We start from the raw sequence: 24,065 nt of genomic DNA on the forward strand, positions 1-24,065 counted from the left end.
TTATGAAAAGCATAAATAGGCACATCTTGGGTCCATGTTCAGTCCAATACATACGGCGTATGTTTATTGAAAATGGGAATGGATTGAATAGTAAGAATAGGCCTATACCTGCAGTTGCCCTGTAGGTTGCAGTGTTGACCTTATGATGATACGAAGTAATTCATCTAATTTCAAAAACGCAAAGTGCGTTTATGTCCATAAGGGGTGCTGTTTGACTTTACCGGCAAAAATAAGCTTTTGAACAAGTATTTTAAAACATCTGAATTTCCTGATTGAACAACTTGGAACCACACCTCAAAAACGGAGAGAAACAGCAAACGTGCGGTCGGTGCTATACGTTGGTATTTGAAAAGCCATCAAACGGATACTTTTGCTACTGGCTATCCAATTTGTTTGGGCACATTTAAGAACGGAGGTAAGATAGCTCCAAACGTATGCCGCTATTGAGAGTTTCCTCTTCATGTATGCTAGCCTACTAACTAATTCTGTCAATGAAAGTGGGTACGTGGTCATTGTTACTCTAACTGATTAAGGTTGTAGTTGGCCAAACCCAGAGACAATTTTGTTAATGTTGCCTAGAATCTAGATCTGCCTGCACTTTGACATTTTCAACATTGATTCATTGTTTTAAAATACCTGACTCTATCAAACTCACGTCGTTACTATTTGAAGGGTAAATTATGCTTTCCATGGGGAAGGAAGTGTTGGTAAAGTTCATCAGAAACTTCCTCCACCATGGAGTTTAGTCGCCTAACCCAAGATGTACACTTAAAGAGCCTACCGTTACTCGATAAGGTCAAAGGACATAATGTTATTTTCAGAGGCAGACTGGCTCTGGTAGGCAAAACAGCCAAATACTCCATCTCTAAACGTGAATCGATTCTCAATTGTGATACGGTTCTAGAAACATAAAGCCTTTACTTTTTATATCACTTCAAAATAATTTAACACATTCAAAATATACACTTCCTGTACCCTGTTTAAACTGCCTTTATCACAGTTGCAACTGACAGTATTATTCAGTGACAACACGTTTCTGGCTGGCTTCTTCCATTACGCACACAGGTGTTAGGAGCATGCTAGATAGCTAATTAGCATAGGTGGTCTTCTTTAAAACGCGCTGTAACATGGAGATTTAGCTGTGTGGGAACACTAACCCCCCCAAAATATATACACTCCAGTCAAACGTTTTAGAACACCTACTCATTCAAGTGTTTTTCTTTTCTTTTTTACTATTTTCTACATTGTAGAGATTCTTCAAATAGCCTTGATGACAGCTTTGCACACTCTTGGCATTCTCTCAACCAACTTCATGAGGTAGTCACCTGGTATGTATTTCAATGAACAGGTGTGGAGACATAAGTTAATTTGTGGAATTTCCTTCCTTCCTTAATGTATTAGAGCCAATCAGTTGTGTTGTGACAGTATACAGAAGATATCCCTATTTGGTAAAAGACCAAGTCCATATTATGGCAAGAACAGCTGAAATAAGCATAGAGAAATGACAGTCCATGAAGGTCAGTCAATCTGTTTCTTCAAATGCAGTCGCAAAAACCATCAAGCGCTATGATGAAACTGGCTCTCATGAGGACCACCCCGAGTTACCTCTGCTGCAGAGGATAACTTCATTAGAGTTACCAGCCTCAGAAATTGCAGGCCAAATAAATGCTTGACAGAGTTCAAGTAACAGACACTTCTCAACATCAACTGTTTTTATTATTTTATTTTACTAGGCAAGTCAGTTAAGAACAAATTCTTATTTTCAATGACAGCCTAGGAACTGTGGGTTAACTGCTTTGTTCAGGGGCAGAACGACAGATTTGTACCTTGGGGATTTGAACTTGCAACCTTTCGGTTACTAGTCCTACACTCTAACCACTAGGTTACCCTGCTGCCCCAGGGAGACTGCGTGATTCAGGCCTTCATGGTCGAATTGCTGCAAAGTAACCACTACTAAAGAAGAGACTTGCTTGGGCCAAGAAACCTGAGCAATGGACATTAGACTGGTGGAAATTTGTCCTTTGGTCTGGAGTCCAAATTGGAGACTTTTGGTTCTAACCGCTGTGTCTTTGTGAGATGTGGTGTGGGTGAACAGATGATCTCTGCATATGTTTTTTCCACCGTAAAGTATGGGGAGGAGGTGTTATGATGTGGGGGTGCTTTGCTGGTGACACTGTCTGAGTTATTTAGAATTCAAGGCACACTTAACCAACATGGCTACCACAGCATTCTGCATCGATACGCCATCCCATCTGGTTTGCGCTTAGTGGGACTATCATTTGTTTTTCAACAAGACAATGACCCAAAACACACCCCCAGGCTGTGTAAGGGCTATTTAACCAAGAAGGAGAGCGATGGAGTGCTGCATCAGATGACCTGGCCTCCACAATCCCGCAACCTCAAACAAATTAAGATGGTTTGGAATGAGTTGGACCACAGAGTGAAGGAAAAGCTGCCAACAAGTGCTTAGCATATGTTGGAACTCCTTCACCTGGAAAAGCATTCCAGGTGAAGCTGGTTGAGAGATGCCAAGAGTGTGCAAAGCTGTCCTCAAGGCAAATTGTGGCTATTTGAAGAATCTCAAATCTGAAATACATTTTGATTTTAACACTTTTTTGCTTACTACATGACTCCATATGTTATTTAATAGTTTTGATGTCTTCACTATTATTGTACAATGTAGAAAATGGTGAAAATAAAGAAAAACCCTTGATGAAGTAGGTGTTCTAAAACTTTTGACCAATAGTGTAGTTTAATATTATTATTATTTGTCGCTGATATGAAAGATAAGGTCCTTTTATGCTTCCAAAACCGTACCACAAACGATGCGTGGTAATGTTCAGACCGAGTGTCAGGGCGCTTAACAAAACTCCCCCATACAGAAGACGCCTTCGTCCAATGACTCTTATGTGTAATGGAACGGAGTAATGATCCAGGGCTAGAGTAATTCAAGCCCTCTCTCAGCTTTCATTCAATGTTCTGTTGTGTATTGTTCACTTACATTAATGTTTTAAACTAGACACTGAGTATTCATTCCTTGAAAAGAAGAGTGCTTGACAAATTGCATAGCCTGTGCATGACTAGACAAAACATTTTTGGGCAGTCCCAAATTAGAGGTCTAAGCCTTAAGGAAGTCAGGCTGGCGACAGTGGCTCAAAGTTGGTTGAATGCATGGGGTAAAGTAAGCCATTGTGGTCTATTTTCAGGAGGGCATAGTTTTGGGATGAGACTGGAAATGGTCTCATACTCCCTCAGACTATTGCTTCTCCATTATGGGAAAGCCCGTTGGTCAGTGCTGGATTTGGCTCCCCTTCAGTACTCTCTGCTCCAACCTCAATGTTGAGTTCTTCAGCTTGATAATATTGTAGCGAACGGCAGGAAAGCGAACCAGGGTTGCTGCCGTGAAAAACAAACACCCTGCGCATCGCGCCAATAGGGTTAATCCACTTGGTGGGAATTGTAACGTGGCTCATATAGCGAGGATTGCTAGACTGTGGATGATCGTAAAAATCTCTTAATCAATCCATGCATAATCCAGTTTTGTTTACTATTTCTCAGATCTCTAGTTTACCTCACTTTACATCACCTCAAATTCCAACAACTGGATTTGGAGGTTGTCTCTACTGCCGGTTTTTGGTATACTAGGAAACTATAAGTATGTGTAACATATGTTAGCAGTAAAGTATAAAGAGTGTATATAAACTTTATGCAAGGCCATGAGAATTCTGTCTTTGGTTTGTTAGGGTTTTCAGTTCATGTCTGAGGTGATCCGAACAGCCAACATGCACAGCTGAGCCTGGCATATGGGGAGTGTACTTTAGCCCTGCTAGTGTGGAACTCTGTGGTGTAACCTATGACCTGTCACACACTGGGTTGATAATTTCAACAAAGATGGCAGGAAATGTCAAACTAGCTGTATTGAGTCATGGAGGTCGAGGATCCCACTGTGACATTAACTGCATTCTTTCCGGTACATTCTACTTTGTCCTTGTTGCAGATAGGAATGCTTAAAGTTCGAAGTTGCTCCTACTTTAGAAGGACACCCTAATGTACACTGTCACATTAGCGACATAAGTAGTGGGGGTGAAGAGAGAACATTTAGCATTTTTCTGTATTATAATTGATTTGAAGCTCAATGTTAAATTCAAATCTCCATACCATCATATCATATCTGAGCAGTAGCACAAAAAAAAAAGATGTATCTACATTTCATGGTGTACAAGACATCGGTCTGATTCGCGCCTGTTTGAGTGTACTAATCCATTGTGGAGGCTGTGGGGATGGCACAGTCCATCACTCCAAGACGTGCTACTGAAATTGTATATGGTTATATTACACACAATGGTGCAACACTAATAAAAAATATAATTTTATAACAAAGGTGCTCTCTCCTAAGTTGGATAGCCGTCGCTGTCCGCGGTTATGAAACATCAGCGCGCTGTTTAATTGGCGCCTTTTCCTAGACCATGTTGCTATGTGCATAATAGCGAAGTTACTTAGCATATTGATTTTGAGAACAATGCGGTGGAGGCAGCAGTGGAGGCAGGAGACGAGAAAACAGCCGTTGCCTTAATTGTTTAAGAAAAGCGAGCATGAGGAAACCCCAGCTTAATTAGGTCTATAATCAACAGCATAACTGTTAAATGTTCCTGGCTATCTATCTATTTATCTCTACAGAAATAAGACGGATCCAGCTTGTGTTGCCTCTTTGAGTGTTCAATTAATGTGGGATAAACAATTTCACAAATGTCTGTTTTTGATATTTTCTCAGCTGTAATATACTTTACACTTGTATTTCTCTAGTTAGAACAGCCTCTGGTATTACTTCAAATTAATTTAGTGTTTACACTGTTCCAAATTGTAAAAGTAATTATATTTATAACAATAACCCTCCTTTTTCTTCATCTCTTTTGTATTGTTATTATTATGGTCATCATCATAATAAGTAATGTCATTATCATTAGTAGGCTTAGTATAGCAGCCTTGTAAAACTACCATTGAGCTGTAGGCCTAAGAGCGCATCCTGTTTAGTCTTAATACCGTAACTTACTTAGGCCTATATTTCAATACTTATATATATATATATAGGCTACAGTATCAATCCATCATTCATTCGTTCATATCATACAGCATACGAATCATTCGTGATTTGATATGCGATCAAGCATTTTAGTTTTAAAATAAAATAACAGACCCTTGAATAATTATCGTAAACAATATATAGCTGTTCCATGTCGGCAATTGCATTAACGAATGCATGCAACTGTTTTTAGTCTTTGCTGTAGTAAAGGCTTTCCCTCCCCCCAAAAAAAACATTTTAATAAGACTCTCTGGTGCGCTTATAATTTATTTAGTGTTTACATTGTTACAAACGGTAAAAAAAATATTGTAATCTAAACAGCACCTGTTTGGCACACATAATATACACGCAGCGCTTGCTCCTTCTTTTTCTTGATCTCCAATATTTTCCACAACCTAATACAGTAACTATGTTGGTCTATTGTACTTCAAACAATGTGTAGGCATGTTTCTTAGGATTCAAACCTCATCAAACAGCCCGAATTAATACTCTTCAGCAGGATAATTTACTTTAGTGTCCTGATATTAAAATAATGTATTTCTATCATTAGGCAGTATGTATTTTTAGATATATGCCTATTGTAGTCCTAAATGTGTGTTTATTGTAGTGTCACCATCTTTACTTCAAAAATAAGTACAAATACAAACATTAAGATGCATATTTATTTGACAGAGGGAATGAATTGTCCATTGATCAGCACAGCAATTGATAAAACAGGACTAGGTTTGCAAAACAAGTGGTTTTGAGCCTAAATCAATATTACACAGATTAGCTAATGGTTACAGAAATCAGGGATGCAGATAGTCACTCATAGTTCTATTCGCCTCTATGTCCAACACACCACCTCTTGTTATGTTGCACACGTTTTGACCGTAAATGGATGGGATTATGAAATCTATATTTTTCTCAGTGACATGTATTGCTTAAATAAATGACCATTTAAATGGCAAATAACAGGCACGTACCACATACATTACTACAAGACAAAACAGCTCACTCACTCAATCAAGCCAGATGGTCTTGTAAGTATAGAAGCAAAGCTTGCTTTCATATAATCAAATAAATAAAAAAAACTTGAAAAAGTAGAGGAAGAATCCAATACTTTATCTTTTATGCAGTACAAATCACATTATTGTGGGAGCACCTCCTCTAAGAGTATGAAGTAGGCTGTTTTGAGAAGGTTTGAATCCTAAGCAACTTGCGTACACATTGTTTGAATTACAATATATCAGCATATCTACTGTTGTAAGTAAAAGCTGTTTGCTGGAAAACCTTGGTAGAGCATGGGTGAAGTAGGCAATGTAGTTCTCATGTGACTTATATTTTTGGCTTCAGACCAATACCTGCTTCTTACTTAATTTTTTGTTGTTGTTTCTAATTATATGTACATTGACCATACTTAACCTTTCATGAGGGGAGTGTCTTACTTTGGAGACCTATTTCAGTAGGCCTACCGGTAACTCATTCTGGGTGGACAGAACACTATGTGAACTCCTGGTATGGACTAACGGTTCTCTCCCCATTCATTTGAAATTGAAACATATTTGCACACTACACAACAGGTGATGTGGACAATGGACACATCAACACGAGACCTCTTTCAGACCTGAAAACATCTAACTTGATTTTGAAGAGACCTATCATCACCTACTATATCAATTTAGGCCTACCTGCTTTTAATTTAGTGCCAGGCAGGCATCACTACACAGATGCATTTCGATTAAAAACAAATAAAAAAAATATATATATTTTTCTTTTAAAGCAACCGTGCCAAAGACCTCAGCGTTCCAAAGCAAATATAAACACCTGAACCATCCATCTAATCGTGGATGGCAGTGCACTGGATTCCGTGAAAGGGCCATGTTGTTCTTAAGCCGTTGCTTGAAAACTGACGTCGGACAATTTTTAAAGGTGCCGTTAACCAGTTGGAAAGTTTTAACCAGACCCCATGAAAAGGCCTCATTGTAATTCCTCCGTCAAAGACCACTCCCCTCCTTTTCCACTTCTCTTGACAGTGAGCCACTGACCGACATCCAAGATTTGACCCAGTTGGTAGGTAGGTAGCTGGCAGGACTATTTCATTTGCAAACGTTTATTTTATAGGGGTGTAGATATTGAGCATGTCATCTGTTTGTGACCATTAAAGGGGCAATCTGGAGTTGCTACATACACTACGGTTCAAAAGTTTGGGGTCACTTAGAAATGTCCTTGTTTTTGAAAGAAAAGCACTTTTGTCCATTTTTAAAATAACATCAAATTGATCAGAAATACAGTGTAGACAATGTTAATGTTGTAAATGATTATTTTAGCTAGAAACGGCAGAATTGTCATGGAATATCTACATAGGCGTACAGAGGCCCATTATCAGCAACCGTCACTCTTGTGTTCCAATAGCACGTTGGGTTAGCTAATCCAAGTTTAGCATTTTAAAAGGCTAATTGATCATTAGAAAACCCTTTTGCAATTGTTAGCACAGCTGAAAACTGCTGTGATGATTAAAGAAGTAATAAAACTGGCCTTCTTTAGACTAGTTGAGTATCTGGAGCATCAGCATTTGGGGGTTCAATTACAGGCTCAAAATGGCCAGAAACAAAACTTTCTTCTGAAACTCGTCAGTCTATTCTTGTTCTGAGAAATGAAGGCTATTCCATGCGATAAACTGAAGACCTCGTACAACGCTGTGTACTACTCCCTTCACAGAGCAGCGCAAACTGTCTCCAACCAGAATAGAAAGAGTGGTAGGCCCCGGTGCACAACTGAGCAAGAGGACAAGTAAATTAGTATCTAGTTTGAGAAACAGATGCCTCTTGAGTCCTCAACTGGTAGCTTCATTAAATAGTACCCGCAAAACACCAGTCTCAACGTCAACAGTGAAGACTCCGGGATGCTGGCCTTCTAGTTCCTCTGTCCAGTGTCTGTGTTCTTTTGCCCATCTTAATCTTTTCTTTTTATTGGCCCGTCTGAGATATGGCTTTTTCTTTGCAACTCTGCCTAGAAGGCCAGTATCCCAGAGTCGCCTCTTCACTGGGCTGCCATAATCGATATCCACATCTTCAGCGCCCGGGGAACAGTGGGTTACCTGCCTTGCTCATGGGCAGAACGACAGATTTTTACCTGTGGATATCATGGATGCTCTGTCTATGAAATTTGAGTGTTTACATTACTCCAGCCCCATCCCTCAGCTTTTTACTGAAAAAGTGGCAGGTAGTACGCTTTGTTTCAACTGCAGATTGCCACTTTAAAACAGAGAACCTGCTAACAAGGGCGTAATACTGAGCATTTTAGTCTCAATGTTGTTGTTGCCAATAAGTCTTGTTCGCATTGGCAGTTTGAAGTAACTCAAATCCAATTTTTTGTGCATATTCAAATCTGTTCTTTTTCCTGCAATCTGAACAGCCAAAAGCCACATGGAATCAGATATTTCAAGACACATTTCAAACCACCTTCGTAGGTGGTTTTAAGTCCGAATTTTAAATATCTGATTCCTGGCCATGCGACTTGTCTGAACAGTCAAATGTGGTTTTAGAGTTATTTGGCATATTTTGTTGCATGCTTGCTAGCTAGCTACTCTGTTGACAGTTTGACAAGAATATGAGATGGTAGCTAACTAGCTTGTTAATTGTTTACAAACAAATTAGTGCATGTACTACAAAGCTAAACAGCTAGCTAGTTGTCTGCTGTTGTTAGCCAAAAAGGACTCGTTTTGAAAGTTAGATGATCTTATCCTTTTTGAGGCTTTAAAGTTGTTCTTACACAATGATTTTGAACATTCAAAGCAACTGGTAAACGTCCATGACAGGCATTGGTGTCACCTTAGCTTGCTACATAACTTCTGAATGATAGGAAGCACGAGCACCACCACCAATCAGCCTACACCACTGCGCACACACCTGTTACTACACTGAACACATATAAATGCAACATGTAAAGTGTTGGTCCCATGTTTCATGAGCTGGAAGAAAAGATCCCAGCAATTATTTCTCTTAAAAGTTGTGCACAAAGTTGTTTACATCCCTGTTAGTGAGCATTTCTCATTTTCCAAGATAATCCATCCACCTGACGTGTGGCATATCAAGTAACTGATTGATTAAACGGCATGATCATTACACAGGTGCACTTTGTGCTGGGGACATTAAAACGACACTCTAAAATGTGCGGTTTTGTCACACAATGCCACATGTCTTGAGGGAAGGTGCAATTGGCATGCTGACTGCAGGAATGTCCACCAGAGCTGTTACCAGAGAATTTAATGTTAATCTCTACCATAAGCTGCCTCAATGTCATTTTCAAGAATTTGGCAGTATGTCCATCTGCCCTCACCACCGCAGACCATATGTAACCACGCCAGCCCAGGACCTCCACATCCGGCTTCTTCACCTGCGGGATCGTCTGAGACCAGCCACCTGGACAGCTGAAGAAATACTCCTAAATTTCATTCTGTAATAAAGCCCTTTTGTGGGGAAAAACTCATTCTGATTGGCTGGGCCTGCCTCCCAAGTGGGTGGCCCTTTGCTCTCCCAGGCCCACCCATGGCTGTGCCTCTGCCCAGTCATGTGACATTCATAGATTAGGACCTAATGAATTTCCTCATATGAACTGTAACTCAGTAAAATCATGGAAATTGTTGCATGTTGCCTTTTTTAATATTTTTGTTCAGTATATGACAACTAGCATAGCCATGTCAGCTAACGACTGCTGTTTGAACACACACATCCGATTTGGTCACTTGTAACTTGCTGTTTTTATTTAACTGTTTGGACAGTCAGTATTCCAAAACTGATTTGAGCATTAAGGCTTGCAGTTTGAACAAGGCTTTAGATATCGTTGAACGAGTTGCGGTTCGAGGGTCACAACCAGTGTATGAAACCCTACAGTACCTTTGCCAGCTCACATGTAGCGCTATTAGAGCTGGATCTATTCATTGGTTATCGCATTGTTGGGTTACTCTCTACTAGCCTTGGTGTGTGTTGGGTTACTCTCTACTAGCCTTGGTGTGTGTTGTGTGCTGGTCTTTAGTCAGGGTTCAACATCCTTTTTCATCAGTATCTCTTGTCTGTTGTATTGTTTCTCAATTAACTAAATCCCAGCAAGTTATAGCAGGATCTCTTTTGAATACAGACTGAGGGTAGCCGTTGATGTGTTTATATAAATCTGCTGTTCATTCTGACTATTTGGGAGAGGGGGGCTGTAATGAAATGTGTTTAGCCACATATATCTCACAGGGGGAGTATGTTGGCAGGTCTGAGGAATTTTTAGCCACGTCAGTGTTGTTCGCAGGAAGTAGCATCACTGTCAGTCTACCCATGGAGAAATGAAATGAACAAACCCATACTGAGAATAGCGGTTATGCTAACTGCCTTAGAAAGGTCAGGTTGTTGACTTGTCTGAATGCAATTTCTTGAAGGCAATAATTTAATCAATTTCCCCCTTCACGAGAGAAACTGGGTTAGGTGAGAACTTTGAAAATGGGATTCATGATGCATCACATGCTACTGTAGCTATATTGTGGTGTTTGTCATGTCACGCTTAGTGTCATTTAATGAGGTTAGTCTCACAGTGCTTCTTTTGTCATCCTTCTTGTTTTTGGCTTTTCTGCCTGTTCAGCACAGATAACAGGGAAGCCTCGGCTGCGCTGAGGATCATGTTAATGTAGACTGACACGGAGTCCAGTGAGTGAGGGCAGGAGGATTCCATCGTGTGTTTTGTACAGAGTTGACTTTGAAATCCACTAAGGTAATACACTCTCAGACAACCTCAGTTTTCACTGTACTTTGAGTTCTCACTCTGTCAATACAAAGACACACATGCGTTCGTAGAAGGTCGGCCGCTGGATGGTTTTGGCACAGAGGCATTGTCTCAAGGGATCCTGGCAGGGTTAAGAACTATTTTAAACTGTCAACCATTTATACATTTTTGTATGGTCTGAAAAAACACCTTGGCCATTTGTAATGATAAGAAGACAAGAAGTTGGGTGGGGGGGAAATAATCCCTTCTGGGGACCCAGAAGGATTCTTCCCAGTTCCCACGTGGTTGCCAGTGGTAGTTGAACAAATAAACGGCTCCAGACTTAGAAGACATCTACAATTGGCACCATCTTATCAAGGTCTCTCCAGCACTTTAACAGATAGTACTGTAATTCAACAGAACTGGACTGCTTCTGAAGAGGTTAGGCTGCTCCTCATTGCTCTTCGGGGGAAACCTCAAATTAGAACGAGATGGGCCCCAGATCTCTGGAGAGCCGATTTTTATTTATACAAGATGATGAGCATGCCGTCAGAGTCCAGATGAGCCCAAAGCGGGAGTTTCCGTTAATCCTTACCTCACGGGACAAGTATTTCAACTGCACTGAGTTTGTCCCCCCTCGAACCACCCCCCTTCCTCTGTTCTTGTCGTGCTGTGAATCATGGGAAGCTTGGTCATGAGGTTACTCTCCTTTAAATAGTGTGCCACAGGAGATATTCTGAGCCCCAGCTCTGTCCTACAGACAGTTCAGTTCTAGCCCTCCTTCCGAGTACGGTGTTCTCACAACGCCGTGTGTGTGTCCCCTCACTATAATCACTTTAAGTGCACCTGCTCCGGGGGAAAACGGTAAGAGGTCAACGCAGAGAGAAGTTCGACCCAGACTTTGCCTGTCTGAACCCCACAGAGCAAGGATGGCTCAACTAGTGTCTACTCTACAGACGCCTGTGTCCTGTTTGACTTGTGCCAGCCTGAAGGGCCTTGGTGATATAATGATGGGCCAGTGTTTTTGGCACTGCCTGCCTTGCCATCCATCCACGCCCCTTATATCATCATAAGTGTGTGTGCAGACTTCCACCTCATCCCAAGGGGCCATGGGGGTTGACAACTTCTCCACATCCACTGACACCCATCTTCTACAACCCCGACGCTTTTACTGTACACCAGGATGCTAGCTTTCTGACTGCCCTGATGACTGTTAACCAAATACACTTTTTAGTAAGTGAACTATACAGTGAGCGGCCAGTTGACTCGAAGTGGTGTCAGGCTAGTAGCTTACCTGTTAAAACCACGGTGGTGCCCATTTGCCAGCAATGTGCTTGTGCTATCAAGCAACCCAGACTGTGTGTGGTGCTTTAGTTTTAATCTTACTTTGCCCCACCCAAATGTTTTCCAGAACAATGTGCTAATTTTAATGTCTGAAGGGGGTTATTTCTACAGTATTTTTGTATCGGGTTTGAGAGAGTGTGTGTGTGAGAGAGAGCGAGAGACTCCACCACACACATTCCTTAACAGTTTCCTCCCTGTCTCACACAGCCTCTGGGCATGATAAAACAGAGCTGGAAGAGAGCCATGTCATTATGAAAAATGTAATCAAACGATCGGCAGCGGGCCCAAAGGAAACTGAAGTCCAAACCCAGTGGTGGAAAACAACCTGTAGAAGCAGAATCGTCGGAGCAGGCGGTAACCAAGTTACCACTACTCTCAAAAAAAGCTGCAGCTCTAATTTGGCTTAACGGATCATCAGTGACAATCTTAAGCATAGCAATAAACGACGACACTAAGTAGTATAAACCAACTTTATGAAGTGTAATGGTCTTGGCAGAACTTTCTTTCACACTGCAGAGGGAATATAAATGGCTTCAGAGATGGACCTCCGGTGTGTTTTGGCTTTTTCATGGGACGAGACAGGAACAACCTAGAGGTGAATGGAGGATGCTTAGGTCCTTACAAGGGCAATTGGTCCTTACTGTTTGCAGATGTTTTCCACCCTTGGAATGTCTTTCCCATGTCTAATGTGCTTGTCACTTGTTTGTGACGCAATATGTTAGACATGTTATGCCTGTTTGTGTTCCCTTCGGTTGGAACCTGGAACCCCCCCACTGTGTTCTGTGGTCAGACCACACACTTGAATCTTTGCCCCGTCGTCCAGGTCTATGTGACTCAATGTGTCATCAGCACAATTCATCCCTTTGAATAGGAAGAAGACTTACTCACAAAGAATTGCATTATTTTAAAATGGTGCAAGCAAAACACTGTTCAAGACAAGACGCTGGTTTGGGCAGAATCAAGTAAAAAGTATGCCGGTAAGGCGCTACCTAGTAGGTTTTCAGTGATATGTTGCATCAAAATAAAATGAACTAGTAGGACTATATTCACATTACATTGGCTATTATTTTAATAAACTCCTGTCTCAACAGATTAAACCCTAAGGACTTTAATCTGACTGGATACCCGAAGAAGGATTAAGACACCGGGAGGCTTGAGAGAATCAGGACCTGATATTTGCAGGTGCTGGGTTTGGGGATTGACCAACTTTGGCTATCTGATGCAAGGGATCTGGATGCACCAGGACTATCCCAAGATTGAGCGTCACAGGGGCTACCTGTCTTCACCAGCCTGCAAGGCGGCGACAGAGAGCAGGGCGCTGAACCGGCGGAGCCCAGGAATGAGCGAGTTCTGGCACAAGATGGGCTGCTGCGTGGTGGCCAAACCCCCACCGGTGAGTCTGGGCCAGCTGCCTCTTATTCACTCATGTAGAGTTTTATATACAACGTTCTCTATGTCAGGTTTCACAAAATTCCCCATCTAATAGTTGTATTAGACTAGAATAGAGACTAGTAATAGACTATGGACTATACTCTACAAGCATGCTCTATATTAGACCCTAACTACTTCTATTCAACCCTCTCATGCCACAATATGTTTCAGAGGTTGTGGAGGTCCCTGGCAAGTCTTGCAAGTATAGTACCCAAAGGCAAGGTTTGGGCATTCCAGGCAGCCAAGCAAGCTTACTCTGACCACACTAGAACTTGAAAACAAACATTTGGAGTCCTAAATGCATGCTTAGAACAGCCTAAAGTGAACCACTACCCGAAAGACCTCTTTACCCATTAGATTTTACGCCAAGATGTTATGGGGGACCCTTTTTTAAATGCATCCAAGTCCAATAAATCTGTTGGGAAAGGCTGCTGTATTTATGGTGTTTTTCAGACTCCATCTGCAATCACTTACCGGCTGATGTCTTTAAACGGGTGATGTTTTATAGCTTGCAGTTCAGTGGCATCCACATCATGACCGATATCTTGAAAGAGTGCCATCTTTGATTTATTGCACACTCACTATACTTAGGGTGAATTACAGCCATTTAAAATTCACTGACCATCTGACCCATAGCACATGTTCAACAAAGAGATGTTGCCTGTGCATTTGGAAAGTATTCAGACCCCTTGACTTTTTCCACATTTTCTTACGTTACAGCCTTATTCTAAAATGGATTAAATAGTTTCCCCCCCCTCAATCTACACACAATACCCAATAATGAAAAAGCAAATGTATATTAAAAAAAAAAGATTAAGTTTACATTTAAGTATTCAGACCCTTTACTCAGTACTTTTTTGAAGCAACTTTGGCAGCGACTGCAGCCTCGAGTTTTCGCGAACACCTGTGTTTTGGGGAGTTTCTCTCCCTTTCACCTGTGTTTTGGGGAGTTTCTCTCCCTTTCACCTGTGTTTTGGGGAGTTTCTCTCCCTTTCACCTGTGTTTTGGGGAGTTTCTCTCCCTTTCACCTGTGTTTTGGGGAGTTTCTCTCCCTTTCACCTGTGTTTTGGGGAGTTTCTCTCCCTTTCACCTGTGTTTTGGGGAGTTTCTCTCAAGCTCTTTCAGGTTGGATGTGGAGCGTCGCTGCACAGCTATTTTCAGGTCTCTCCGGAGATGTTCAAGTCCGGGCTCTGGCTGGGCCACTCAAGGACAATCAGAGACTTGGCCCGAAGCCACTCCTGCGTTGTCTTGGCTGTGTGCTTAGGGTTGTTCTCCTGTTGGAAGGTGAACCTTCGGTACAGAGCGATCTTCATCAAGGAACCCTCTTTCCCTTGATCTTGACTAGTCTCCCAGTCCCTCCGCTTGAAAACATCCCCACATCATGATTCTGCCACCACCATGCTTCACCGTAGAGATGGTGCCAGGTTTCCTCCAGATGTGATGCTCTGCATTCAGGCCAAGAAGTTCAATCTTGGTTTCATCAGACCAGGGAATCTTGTTTCTCATGGTCTGAGAGTCCTTTAGGTGCGTTTTTGCAAACTCCAAGCAAGCTGTCTTGTGCCTTTTACTGAGGAGTGGCTTCTGTCTGGCCACTTTACCATAAAGGCCTGATTGGTGGAGTGCTGCAGAGATGGTTGTCCTTCTAGAAGGTTCTCCACAGAGGAACTCTGGAGCTCTGTCAGTGACCATCTGATCAAGGCCCTTCTCCCCGGATTGCTCAGTTTGGCCGGGCGGCCAGCTCTAAGAGGATTGTTGGTGGTTCCAAACTTCTTCCATTTAAGAATGATGGAGGCTGCTATATTCTTGGGGACCTTCAATGCTGCAGACATGTTTTGGTACCCTTTCCCATATCTGTGCCTCGACACAATCCTGTCTCGGAGTTCTACAGACAATTCCTTTGACCTCATGGCTTGGTTTTTGCTCTGACATGCACTGTCAACTGTAGGACCTTTATATAGACAAGTGTGTTCCTTTCGAAATCATGTCCAATCAGTTGAATTTACAACAGGTGGACTCCAATCAAGTTGTAGAAACGTCTCAAGGATGATCAATGGAAACAGGATGCACCTGAGCTCAATTTCGAGTCTCATAGCAAAGGATCTGAATACTTATGTAAATAAGGTATTTCTGTTTTTTTGTTTTTGCCAACATTTCAAAAACCTGTTTTCGCTTCGTCATTATGGGGAATTGTGTGTAGGTTGATGAGGATTTTTTTTTTTTTATTTAATCCATTTTAGTATAAGGCTGTAACGTAACAAAATGTGGAAAAAGTCAAGGGGTCTGAATACTTTCCGAATGCACTGTATCTACTGACCGTGCATAGTTCGGTGTCCATCAGTAATGTAGGCATCATATGGGGACGCACTGTATAGATAAGCATGTCCTTACATTCTTGTCTGATGTGGAGACCCTAACAATTGTATTGATCTGTCCAGGGAAGTTTAATGCCTGGACCTATAGTAGCTTGATGTTGTTTCAAACCAAAACATTTTATGGAATCCTAGCGAGCATTATAGGGGTGAATAGAGGTCCTATTGATGACGCAAAATATCAGTGTGTCAACGGAAAGTGGAAGAACTTCCCTTTTGCTCTCCAGAAGCGACCGCTGACCCTTGACCTCCTCAGGGCGGTACCCTTCCTGACCCTCACTCTTTCCTGGCCCAGGTTTTGCAGGGAGAGTTGCGTAATGGCGGGTTGTGTCCGTCCGTTCCCGCTCACCAACAATGAAACCCAGCGGCTCAGGAGAGAGGATGCGGTCTGGGCCTCTGTCCCATGGGAGGGCATTTTCCCTCTCTCCTTCCGCTTTTATTTTTAGGGCCTGTGTTTGTTCTATTGTGGGGGGAGGACAATACAGAGACATCGCTTTCAATAAACACAGGCAAGGATTTAAATGTAACTGTCTCGAAAGGGTAGGGGCTTGTGTGGCGTGTTAATTTTGGAAGAAGACTGTATTGAGACCCTTTTTTACTGATGTTCTCATGAGATGTTGGGAGTATGCCTAACTTCCTATATGTAAGTCATGTAATTGCTACCCACTTTTCTAGGCATAGCCTATGCCAAAGGGTTACTGACACCAAATGGTTCCTATACACAACATATACTGAAGGCGTCCCCTAAAATAAGTTGCTAAGTGACTTTCTCTTTTGCAGCACACACAGCTGACCAATTAGCTAGACCTTCCATCAATCAGCCACGGGATGGCATTCCTCCCAATTAAGCGACATTATAGTCCAGGGATTATTTCTGAGTTTGGTATGACTCATGGCCTGCATGGCTGCAACATCAGAGTGGATGCCAACCAGCTGGGTATTTGCTTAGGTTGGGTATGCCTTTTTAATGTTGCCGTATTGATACTCAGAAGTCGATATACACAGATGTTCCTACTTGATTTAACATAGAATGTCAAAAGTGTAAAGATTTACCTTATGCGGCCTTAGATTTGATCACATATGTTCATTGATTACAATTCCTGGCATCTTACATTTCTGCTGACTCAATTTGGTAGCAAAATATGCTTGCTAAAATGGTCATAAGGCTGTCTTTATGAGTCTGTGGGAATGACCTGGTTTTCCTCTGCAATGACGATGTAGAAACAAGAATGGGTGGGTAAAATGCCTGATTCATTGGGTATGTATGCATGCGCCAACAGATCCTCAGAATTCAAGATGACGTCAAGAAGAAAAGTCACCCACGCACACAGTGGTCTACCTTGTTTTAGTTACATCGCTAGCTCATAGAATACTGTATGACCGGGTTTAACCTTTGGTCAGCAGCATGTTTTTGTTTCTTTTGATGTAAACATCGGTCAAAGTTGCTTATGTAACACTTAAAATAGCCAAAGTTTGCTGGTCAATGGATATGGCATCTGCCAGTCTGCATCAGGAGACGATAAACTAATAATATAGTGGAACATTTTAAAAGCCTTTATTTTTTTGTGAAAAAAATTAAATAATTCTTCGCAAGAAGATTTATTTAATTTATTCTTGTTATACATAAGCCACATTATTTTTGTAATTTTTTGAAAATGGCTTTTTAATTTACCCACTAGATGATTACTTCTGGAAGTTTTTCCTCAGAGGCTTTTTCGACATGGTTTACTATCCAGCATAAACTTCTGTTTGTTCTATAGTATTTCATCCCATGAGCAAAAACCACCACCTCATGGTATACATATATAACCAAATAAGCGTTCCTCTCCTGTGTCTCTAATAGTACAAGCTGCTTATTTGGAGACAGAAAAATGGTGGATCATTGTTCGGTTAAGTGCATGTTTATGTTGTAATTTCAGAGCATCTTCTGAATGAAATTCACATTTTGGTTGCACAGCCACTGTCCAATGCAGTTGTCTAGCCATATTTGAATTACTATAGGTCACTGGCCACTGACCTCCTGCATTTTGCATTTGTTTCAGAAGAAGAGGAGGAGGAAGATTGACCGCAGCATGATCGGAGAGCCCACGAACTTTATGCACCTCACACACATTGGCTCTGGGGAGATGGCAGAAGGTCTGCCGCCGGTATGTATAAGGTTTTGGCTACTTTAATGAAAACACATTTCCACATTTCGTAATCATTGTTTAGAAGAATGATGCGTCAGTCAGTAATCATGACAGATCAATCTCTTAACAATTGCCGTTGGGCTACTCATAGTGAATACTTCTGTTATTTGTTCTTTGCTTTACACTTAAATTGCATGTCAAATTAGTTTAATTTGCACCACACCTGAACTGTTATTTCAACACTTGGATCAAGTCTTGTCTGCAGTAAAATTGTATCATTGAGTGAAATAGAGGATATTGCGTATAACATATCATTGCAATATGGTACAATCCAGGTAACTGGTATCGTCCAGAGGTTTTCTTTGGACAAAAATGAATACAAAAACACTAATGAAGCTTTGATACATTAACTGCTACACTAGTCCCACCGCCTTTCGTTGGCTAATAGACATTCAGTTAACTGGCCCATCGCCAGCCAGCCACCTGCAGCCCACTTTTGAACAAGGCTCAGCCTGTGCAAGAGGCGGAAGTGTTCCTACCACTTCATGCCATGATGTTCCCTAGGTTCTATTGCTCAGTCCCTCCTCCCTCCCTGGGAGGGATTCCAGAGGGCACACAGAGAAGGGACAGTGACAGGGGACACAGCTGGAAGGCCTTGGCTGCTATATGAAAGGCCCCCTCTGTGTCCCGCGACACTGGTAAATGATTCCCCCAATCGTCTAGCACAGGAACCCAAAACGAGCTACTTCCTGTGCCTGGATGAAATGGAACTCTGACATCCCGCTGAAAATCAAATCAACTCACCAGTGACCAAGTCTTGTTTGCTTAGCATTGATGACCTTTAAACGCATTAATGAGCTTTTAATGCCAAATGAGAGACATGTATATGTTTTGTGTTTGCACTAAGCCGGCGGCTCCATTGCAAACAATGACAAAACCCTGATAATAATACAAGGCCCATTTTAATTGGAGTCAATGCACTGGAACAGAGCAAACAGGCGTGGTAGACAAACACTGCTGCCTTTTTGTTTAAGCTGGGCTAAAGTGCGTTTGGGTATACCTTTTTTCCCCTGCTGCCTATATCTTATTGTGCAGAATGATTACATAACGCCATTACGAAACATCTCTGTGTAATCTTGACACGGCCTCACCTTCTGTGCCGTCAGTGTTCCCACTACAGGTTTGTTTTAAGGTCTAATGTTGCAAAGTTAGTTTGTATTTACACATGGACACTAGTTTATCCATCAACTATTTACTTCCGCTAGGAATTGTGGGGCTACAGTGTGTTCCCATTCGGGATATGAAATATCAACATATCACACCGTTGTGAGTGAGCAAAGGGCACTTACTTAACGACCACAGTGTTGTCACAGTATCATGCAGGTGCTGTCAACCAACGCTTTAATAGCACTTTTGTGACACGACTGACTACATGTCAGATAATACCAGAAAGCAGGTCAGATTGTCAATATCCCCGATTCTTGCTGGCTGATACTCCACTGTATTTGACATAATTCTACCAGGGAGTGATGTTTGTGTGACTGTTTGTCCCCTCTGCAGTCAGGGTCAGTCCAGGAACAGATGAGGTCCAAAGGACCCAGCACCAATGGCAGAAGCAGCCTCTTATAGCCAGTAAGTACCATCTATATACTTCAGTACACACACTTGTGCGCACACACTCACTCTGGATAATACTCAAGGGTTAAATAAATGATGAAATTCTGGGGAAAGTTTGGAAAGTCCAGCTGAAAGTTTATTTTAGATGGGGGAATTGTTTGTCAAGCAATGTGAATGGATGGCTTTCACTATCTTTTGTACTTCCCCAAAAGTTGACAATGAACTTAGCCTAAGTTCTAGGAAAACGTTTTTTAAACACTTAACTACATACTCTGTGGATTTAAGATTTGTAAAAAGAAATTCTATCTGATATTATTCAGCAAGGTTAAACTTTTTATTCAGAAACTGCTGCTGTCCAATGACATGAGGTTTTGTTATGGTTTCAGACATATGGACCAATCCAGAGACTCCATGTGAGTTCCTCATTTCCCCCTTCCTCGGACCCAGCCTCAAGCCAACCTGCATGGACCAACTCTGCATATTGCACTTAGGCCCACAATGACCACTGCAAAATGGCAGAATAAAAAAAGATCTAAAACAATGAATTTATTTCCCAGAATCCCTTTCAGCCCTCATCACCAGTTTCAAATGGAACATGACTCCTGCCATGAAGAGGGAAAGTACCCTGGATTCTCACTCAGCAATGGGGACTGGATGGGATTATTTGTAGGCTTTTAGGTTGCTTTGATAAAACGTAGGAGGTATCAGCTACTGGCGGATACGGATTTTCCCATTTTTGTCTCGGTCTCAAGCAAGGGATTGTCCGACCATTTCATATTTCTCTAACAAGACCGTCTCACAAGTGTGATACTTCTCCTGCAATAACACAAACAAACAGGTCTTCTTTATTCTTGACTCGGAAGTGGTGCGTTTGCCCTTTAAAAGTGTTGTGCCGTTAACGATTATGATGCCTTATAAGTAGTGCATGGTGGAAATTGAGCCCATCTGTTTCCTGACAAGCACGCATTTTTCATATGTATTGCTAAAGTGCAGTGGCCAAATTGTTATTTTTGGTTTTGGAAGTGGAGTTCAGGCGTGGGAGTGGTCACTTGTAGGCCTACAGTGCTAATGTTTTGGCACTTTGCCTGTTTCACATTGACAGTTCTTAGACATCATCTCACACATTCCACCATTAGTCACTGTCTTTCTTACAAACACGCCAAGTTTCTCATAAACACCCCCTCGTGTACATACTTCTACCTTAAGTGTTATTGCCAAAGTTATGCCTTTATATATTAGGTGCTTTTTTTACTACCATGCATGATTTAACACCAGCCAATCTGAACACTGGATAGCACTGGCAGGTAGCCTAGCCGTTAGGGAGTTGTGGCACTAACCGAAAGGTTGCTGGTTTGAATACCCGAGCCAACAAGGGGGGGAAAAAATCTAGCGATATGCCCTTGAGCAAGGCACTTAACTCGAATTTGTTCCAGGGATGCTGTACTACTATGGCTGACCCTGTAAAAACAACACATTTCACTGCACCTATCCGGTATGTGACAAAACATGTATTTATGTTTTTCATTACCTTCTGTAGTGTCCCATAGACTCACTCTCTTGGTGTTTAAAGAAAATGTGTGTGGTGTGCACAATTCCACACTGAATGCTTTTAGAATTGACCCATCCCAAATTCTACTTTTTATTTGGGGGGGGGGTAGTAGTCTTGTTGAGCAGTCCACTTCTAAGCATTTGCAAGCTGAATGTAAGATGCAGTAACTAATCTCGATCTCAATTGGCTTTATCTAAAAACTCTCAGCCAGTTGGACTGTCAGTTCAGCAGGGTTATGTCAACAACACCTCAAATTGATCAAAAACCATGGCAACTTGGCTTTGGATCTCCTGTTGCACAGTGTTAGTCTTAGAATTGGCCCCTGTCATTCTAAGCTGAGACATGCTCATTAGCTTTTTAGCTATTCTGAAAGGGGACCTTATGGGCTTTCTGTTTCAATGACAATCTACAATTCAGGTTAGAGGAAATGGCAGAGCCTATAATACTGCAGAGAGAAAGTGATGGCTGATTTTTGTTATATGATAAATGGAAAAATAACAGGTCACAAGTTGCCTTGCCTCATGACTGCTAAATGGACCAACTGTTGTCATATTCTATTTAGATGCTAGCCTACTACAGTTCAAACGCTTGCAGTATGAGTGAGTTTGCAAAGAAATGATTGTAATTATTTGTTTTTAATGTTTTACGACTGCCCTCATTTTATTTTATCAGCTTTGGAGCCAGATTCTTAAGTTCCTCGTTTACGTTTTGCTTCATATGCTTAAGATTTCTAATCTCAGACAGTAGAAATTCCAGGATGCAATGTACACACTTTACAGTCTCTGTTAATGTTGCAGTGTTTTCCTGGGTCTCCCTCTTTGCTCTGTTTTTAATTGGTCATGTGTTACACAGTCCTCCGATGAGGACGTTGGTGTACAGATGTGTGAAAGGAGAGTAAGTGTTTCGCAAACCTTTTGAGTGTTTTCTCTGCTTCTGGCCTTTTTTCCCTCCTGAAAATGGTCAATATTTTATGTAAGTGTTTCTGGTGTTTGTTTACTTGAAAGAGCCATTTAGTTTTGAAGGTGCACGTCGTCAAGTGTATATATGAAAAAGTAATTTTGTGTCTGTCACTTAAGGAATCCTGCACAGACAAATTATACCCAGTTGAAATATTTTTCTGAGTTTAGGGAAATCAAACATTTTCAAGTGTGAATTAGTCTTCAGACCCAGATTGACAGCAAACATTTCTAAAGAAGTCACTGTTGATAACAACTTCTGTTACATTTGCTGTGAGGAACTAGACTCAAATTGAAGTTCCCCTGTTTCAGGCTGAGCGAATCTCACTGTGCAAAGTTGCAGGAAGATACTGTTACTAGAGGTTTCATCCAGCCTCTGCACATCTCATCCTCCATCTTGTGTTTTTATTACAAGCAGCTGTTTCTGAGACCACAGTAATCTCAACAACCTATAATAATGCGTTTAGTCTGTGAGCAGCCCAGAGTCTAACCATGGGGCAGAGCCCAGGATAACACATTCATTACCTACTTCACTAGGGAGGGGGGGGACGGGGGCCATGGAAGAACTGAAGATGTGGTAGGTGTAGTAGTTTGGTGTAAACAACATGTGGGAAAAGTCTGAAGCTATTGTCTTTGCAATGACTAGTGTAAACTTGACACGGCAAGGATGACTGCATAAACAAACTACTAGCTGGCCAGAGTTAGCTATTTGTAATTTATCACAATGGACTAGAAATATATTTCACTTCAAAGTAAATTCGTTTGGGAACCATAAAGTATCACTTACTATTTCCAGTTTGTCCAATAAAGACGGACAAAATAGATTTAAAAATCATCGTTAAAGGTTATTGAATGTTGAGAGCATTCTAAACTTCCAACTGAACCATCTGAGACTAAATGTAGACCGACTATACGTCACTACGTGTCCCTTTGCTCAGCATTACCCCTTTTACTATGGGCCCAATATATTGGAACCTCTTTTGCACCCAAGAAATTGAAAATTCTATCTACCCTACAATACTGTTTTTTTTTTGTTTTGCCCAGTGATTTCTCTCCTGTCCTCACCATGAGCTATTCAGCTTCTCTCGCCAGTCACTCTTCAAGGGGTTTCTAGAGGATATTTAAACCTTCAACAACACTCCCTCTTTCACAATGGACTCTGTTCCTATATAAAACATTGAGTATAGGCAACAGTCTCAGGCCTTGGCTACATGCATACCACTGTACACACACACACACACACACACACTCTCTCCCTCAGAGCCTGTCCTTGGCAGAGCTCAGCAAAAGCCCATCGCCTGAATTAAGGAAATCTATGGCCCATTGTGCTTCTTGATTACACTAAGGGCCGCCGGCAGATCGGATCGGGCCTGGAACAAGATAACAGCACCTTTTTCAATGTTTTTCAGCTTGAGAAGTTGGAGCTGTTGGTTAATATGTAACATGGGGCTGTTTTTTATATCGGGCCTCCAGATAATGACTTCTGTAATGAATCTTACACAATGACTGATGGTAATCATCAGACTACTGAGCCACTGCGGCACTTACTGTACTGCAGGTCCTGCTTCAGAGCCCAAGTAATGGAACATGCTGTATTGATGGATGAAGTTATCACAAAATTATATTGCATTAAACTAGGGATTAAAGGATCCAAAATGTATGTACATTCGTTTGACTCATGCAGAGACGTTTATCGTGTGTGTGTGTGTTTGTTTGTGAATGTGTGTTTTAATATACCACATATGGTCATTGAAAACGCAAGCCAAGGGGATACTATCTGAAACTAACCATCTAAGCCGTATACAACCAAGAACAGTATTCCATGTTCTTCTAATCAAGGGCTTGAAAACAAATATTGATGCATGC

At 41.5% G+C, this 24,065-nt stretch overlaps 1 protein-coding gene across 5 annotated transcripts; it reads left to right on the plus strand.

Moving 5' to 3' along the window:
- The first annotated feature begins 191 nt into the window (after positions 1-191).
- On the plus strand, positions 192-23,859 carry LOC106569912 (CDC42 small effector protein 1). Of its 5 annotated transcripts, XM_045694703.2 has the most exons (7): positions 232-415; positions 1,251-1,328; positions 10,685-10,813; positions 13,240-13,541; positions 17,991-18,095; positions 19,638-19,709; positions 20,081-23,859. In XM_045694703.2, exons 4-6 carry the CDS (start codon positions 13,368-13,370, stop codon positions 19,704-19,706), a joined length of 348 nt encoding a protein of 115 aa, XP_045550659.1. In that variant the 5' UTR covers positions 232-415; positions 1,251-1,328; positions 10,685-10,813; positions 13,240-13,367; the 3' UTR covers positions 19,707-19,709; positions 20,081-23,859. The 5 variants fall into 5 exon arrangements, with proteins under 5 accessions (XP_013997119.1, XP_082817305.1, XP_045550659.1 ...); XM_014141646.3 differs by lacking the exon at positions 10,685-10,813; XM_014141645.3 differs by lacking the exon at positions 1,251-1,328.
- The last annotated feature ends 206 nt before the right edge of the window (positions 23,860-24,065 follow it).

Source organism: Salmo salar, chromosome 14 (assembly GCF_965601325.2).
Source record: "Salmo salar chromosome 14, fSalSal1, whole genome shotgun sequence".
Taxonomy (NCBI): Eukaryota; Metazoa; Chordata; class Actinopteri; order Salmoniformes; family Salmonidae; genus Salmo; species Salmo salar.

Bases quoted from the DNA above. Each gene is read 5' to 3' on its own strand.
- LOC106569912 (XM_014141644.3), top strand. From the start codon at position 13,368: ATGCAAGGGATCTGGATGCACCAGGACTATCCCAAGATTGAGCGTCAC. The intron at 13,542-17,990 runs GTGAGTCTGGGC...CATTTGTTTCAG, and splicing joins TGGTGGCCAAACCCCCACCG to AAGAAGAGGAGGAGGAAGAT. The intron at 18,096-19,637 runs GTATGTATAAGG...TCCCCTCTGCAG, and splicing joins TGGCAGAAGGTCTGCCGCCG to TCAGGGTCAGTCCAGGAACA.